This window comes from Sycon ciliatum, chromosome 1 (assembly GCF_964019385.1).
Source record: "Sycon ciliatum chromosome 1, ocSycCili1.1, whole genome shotgun sequence".
Classification (NCBI taxonomy): domain Eukaryota; kingdom Metazoa; phylum Porifera; class Calcarea; order Leucosolenida; family Sycettidae; genus Sycon; species Sycon ciliatum.
Window position 1 is genome coordinate 94017803 of NC_088643.1, and position 4257 is coordinate 94022059.

The following is a 4257-nucleotide window of genomic DNA, read 5'->3' on the forward strand; positions in this document are numbered from 1 at the left end:
AAGGTACTCTTGACTGTAAAGTGCAAGATTGCATGGAATATTGCCTTCACGAGAGTGACCCATAAACTTAAACAAAGTGTTGATTTCAGACGAACCACACACTGTGACACAGCACAATGGAAACGATGGTGATACATGTACAGTAAATTTCTCTCTGTATAATTATATCCATCTCTCTCTCTCTCTCTCTCTCTCTCTCTCTCTCTCTCTCTCTCTCTCTCTCTCTCTCTCTCTCTCTCTCTCTCTCTCTCTCTCTCTCTCTCTCTCTCTCTCTCTCTCTCTCTCTCTCTCTCTCTCTCTCTCTCTCTCTCTCTCTCTCTCTCTCTCTCTCTCTCTCTCTCTCTCTCTCTCTCTCTCTCTCTCTCTCTCTCTCTCTCTCTCTCTCTCTCTCTCTCTCTCTCTCTCTCTCTCTCTCTCTCTCTCTTCTCTCTGTTTTTTTTAATGCATTGATGTTCTTAGCAATAATAGTTGACTAAAGACATGTGTGCAGGTGCTGCATGATTCATGTCTTGTACTGTGACTACACTGTATAATGTGGGAGACATGATAAACGCGCCACACTGCACTTGACCATCCATTGCAGACAGTAACATATGGCTAGCCGGCACACAATCTGCTAACCATTTGCCAGCCATACGATCTGCCTACACCCTATGCCATCTTGTGGTGCCCCTGGCCCTGGTGCTGCCAGTTCTTTGTCGGCTACTGTATCACGATTTCAAAAACTGTCAGGAAAGACTTGATCCGAGTTTGCCATAACGTAGATGCACGTACATGTACATGTACATGTTGCGCTGAGTATGACTGAGACTTCTCTCCTTCAAGACCGCCAGGGAGCTGAGCAGTGTGCTCACATTTCAACGTGACCCTATATATAGCTATGTGCTGTAACCGAACTACACGGTCTACCCCAATGACACCTCCTCTATGCACAAGCGTATGGCCAGGAACGGTTACGTGTAATGCCGGTTTCACTAGAATTCCTTGGAACAATACACTGTGTCAGGTGTAAGGGTGAACCTTGCAATGACATCTGTCACTGTCTCAGTGATCCAGGGAATGTGAGTAGAACTCATCAAGCTCTTCTTTGCTTGCATGCATTGTGACAGGTTTGTCGCATATCACCACCATCGCCTATGAACCCGCCCTACTACTCTCAGGGAGGTAGCAACTGCAGTTCCTACTCTAGCTATGCCACTCCCGGCAGTCCGCCATCGCTCCAGTTCGTTGCCTACAATGTCGACAGGTAATTGGCCACCAGCCACTTCACTATACCTAGTCAGTGTATGTGCGGCATCAGGATACAATTATACTGTATTTATACTGTACGGATTGGACAAAACATAGAGCAGTTGATAATGTTCTGGTGTATTCGTTCCGTGTCATAAGCACTGCTGCAGTGAACGTTTCTCGTAGAATAACCATTTCGAGGACTATTTCTCCCTTTGGCTCGCCAGTTGTACGCTCATTTTGCAGTGGAAGTCTGTAAATTGTAGTTTTGAGTATTCCATGCAACAATAGTTAAAACGTTAGTGGATGTACAGTCAACTTCGCTTATAACGACTGCGGATATAACGACAATTCGCGAATAACGACAGAATTTCCATGCCCAGAGCAAAGTCCATACTACATGTATACATGTACTGAGACTTCGGGTATAACGACACTTTGCGAATAAGGACACTTTTTTGATGCCCCGCCGAGTGTCGTTATAAGCGAAGTTGACTGCACATGTGTGGAGACTCGGGCAGCCAAAGCGCAATATGTCTCTCGTATTTGTTGCGTGTGTTTTCCTTTTTTGGCCACTGTAGGATTCACCAATTCGAGGGAAACATGTCTCCCTTGCAACACAATCGCCAGAGAACACAGCCATTGCGAGAGTGGCTATATCGAAACTGCCAGAACCCGTATCCCAGCAAAACGGACCGGGATATACTAGCTGCACAGGCACGTATGTCCGGCGAGCAAGTAGCCATGTGGTTTGCTAACACGCGGCGACGAATCAAGAAGATCGGCATGGCAGCGTGGTCCAACGGGAAATACCGTGACGTCGATTTCCACGCCAAGTCTTTGCCATCGTCATCATCCTCTTCATGTAAGTGATTGGTCCCAGTGTGTGCGAAGTAAATTAAATTAGCCCAAACAAACCAGGTGTGTATTTACCAACATAATTATCATTATGAAAACTCGGATGTTGAGCCAATAGTAATATGGAAAGAGAAAAGGACCCCTCATTGGAACTTTCCGCACTTGCGCCTTCCAAGTTGGAAGGTTGTTGGTTTGCGCTTCGTAGAAGTGTTGGAGCTAGGTGTCAGGTCGTTGAGTGTCTCAACATGATCTCCTTGTCAGTTGTGTGCCTTCAAGTGTCGCACTATCTGACTGTATAATTATTATCTCGTTATCTTGGTTACCTTGGTGGGCTGCATAACTAGTAACGTACTATAGTATAGGTCCTTTTCTCTTTCCATAATCATTATGATTATGATTCAACCATATGTACAGCTGCAGTGGAGTCTTCAACCTCATTCTCCCTAACAAACCATATCACTGAATGAAAACCGTGACCTGAACTGGCTGAAGGGCATTGCAGATCATGTGGGTGAGTTATTGTTAGTGAAGCCCAGGTGCTAAGTGAAAGACAGTTGATCCTTTAGCATGAGTTGACGCCAATTTTCTCCTTTCTCTATGCTCTCTTGTTATTACAGCTAGCAGAAAGAGTCGCTGAAGTCGCTGCTGGTCATTGTGATCCGAATTCAATTCAATCAGGGATTTATCTACGCCATTATACATGTACTATGAAGTCGTCCACATAATCTATCTCCTAGTTACCGGTAACCATGGCAATTGAACTAGGTCAAGACAATTTGATAATAGAGACAGAATCTTCTTTGATAAGGAGATACTAGTAGAATGTATGCGTCCCAACTGTCAATACAACATTATTATTATACTTCGAAGTATGAAAGACGTCATTTTAAAGAATTCTTGTCCTGGTATTGCATGATATCTATCCGGTTAATATCCGGTTAATATCTATATTCTATTCCATTGACATCGCCACGTGTCCCATACGCCCAATACGATCATGTCAATTACAAGTCCTGCCATTAGCAGTATCACAATGTAGCGTTACAACTGGCGATCAAGTGCAAATGTCAAGCAGCATACCGCATTTAGATCGCCTGTCTTTTTACCTGGCTGTATCAGTACATATTTTCAAATTGACTAGCGATAGCAGGGTCACCACGTCCGGTGCATTGATGTTTAACGTTTTCAAAGACTTGATCATATTTACGGTTTCAGTTCAGCTGCCACATATCCTTGCAGTATGCTTCTTGTTTTGTGTGACCGTTTCTCGTGTAACGTATCCTGAGTGCTCTGCAAGTCGTAACTTCATGTAGGTAACGCTTCTAATCAGTGCAATAATAAAATTCAAGATGAGAATCCATACAGGTTACTACATGCTGCCAAACCAACAACATGCTACTTCTTAGCCCAGCCTCCAAGAGGTGTGATGCAAGTATGCCTCACAGAAAAAAACTCTTTATCAGCAACACCACGAAAAGATGTGATGTATGTGTGTGTGTGTGTGTGTGTGTGTGTGTGTGTGTGTGTGTGTGTGTGTGTGTGTGTGTGTGTGTGTCCCTTATGGTGCAGTGGTATGTGCAGCGATTTCCAATCGATAGGTTGCGGGTTCGATTCCCGACGATTACGGTCACACACGTCTTTCTTCTCTTTCTCAGACTCCTCCTGACTTTTCTTTCATTCTCCTGGGTGGTTACCAACAGCCAGTGCATGCCGGAGTATGTGGTGTGATGTGCGTGTGTGTGAAAAAATGAAGAAAAAAATGAAAAAGACCAAAAGTAGGGATTCACTGGCCAGAAAAAGACACTTCATAGCTGTGTGGTGTAGACCAGGCTGAATAGTGGCGGTCAATTCTTCAGCCTGGCAAGCTGTTGAATGGTGCAATCCCAGCACAAGCTGCTATGGCTTCTTCTGTAGCATCGCTATCATCGCCTCTGGCGATGGGCGTCCAATGGTCCAATGGTGTGTGTGTGTGTGTGTGTGTGTGTGTGTGTGTGTGTGTGTGTGTGTGTCCCATATGGTGCAGTGGTATGTGCAGCGATTTCCAATCGATAGGTTGCGGGTTCGATTCCCGACGATTATAGTCACACACGTCTTTCTTCTCTTTCTCAGACTCTTCCTGACTTTTCTTTCATTCTCCTGGGTGGTTACCAACAGCCAGTGTATGCCGGA

At 44.8% G+C, this 4257-nt stretch overlaps 1 protein-coding gene across 1 annotated transcript; it reads left to right on the top strand.

Annotated features, from left to right (window-relative positions):
• Nucleotides 1-976: 976 nt before the first annotated feature.
• On the top strand, nucleotides 977-3290 carry LOC135807178 (putative iroquois-class homeodomain protein irx-1). The gene is made up of 3 exons (XM_065321197.1): nucleotides 977-1246; nucleotides 1812-2095; nucleotides 2706-3290. The coding sequence occupies exons 1-3, from the start codon at nucleotides 1137-1139 to the stop codon at nucleotides 2723-2725; spliced, it is 414 nt and encodes a 137-aa protein (XP_065177269.1). The 5' UTR covers nucleotides 977-1136; the 3' UTR covers nucleotides 2726-3290.
• Nucleotides 3291-4257: the final 967 nt, after the last annotated feature.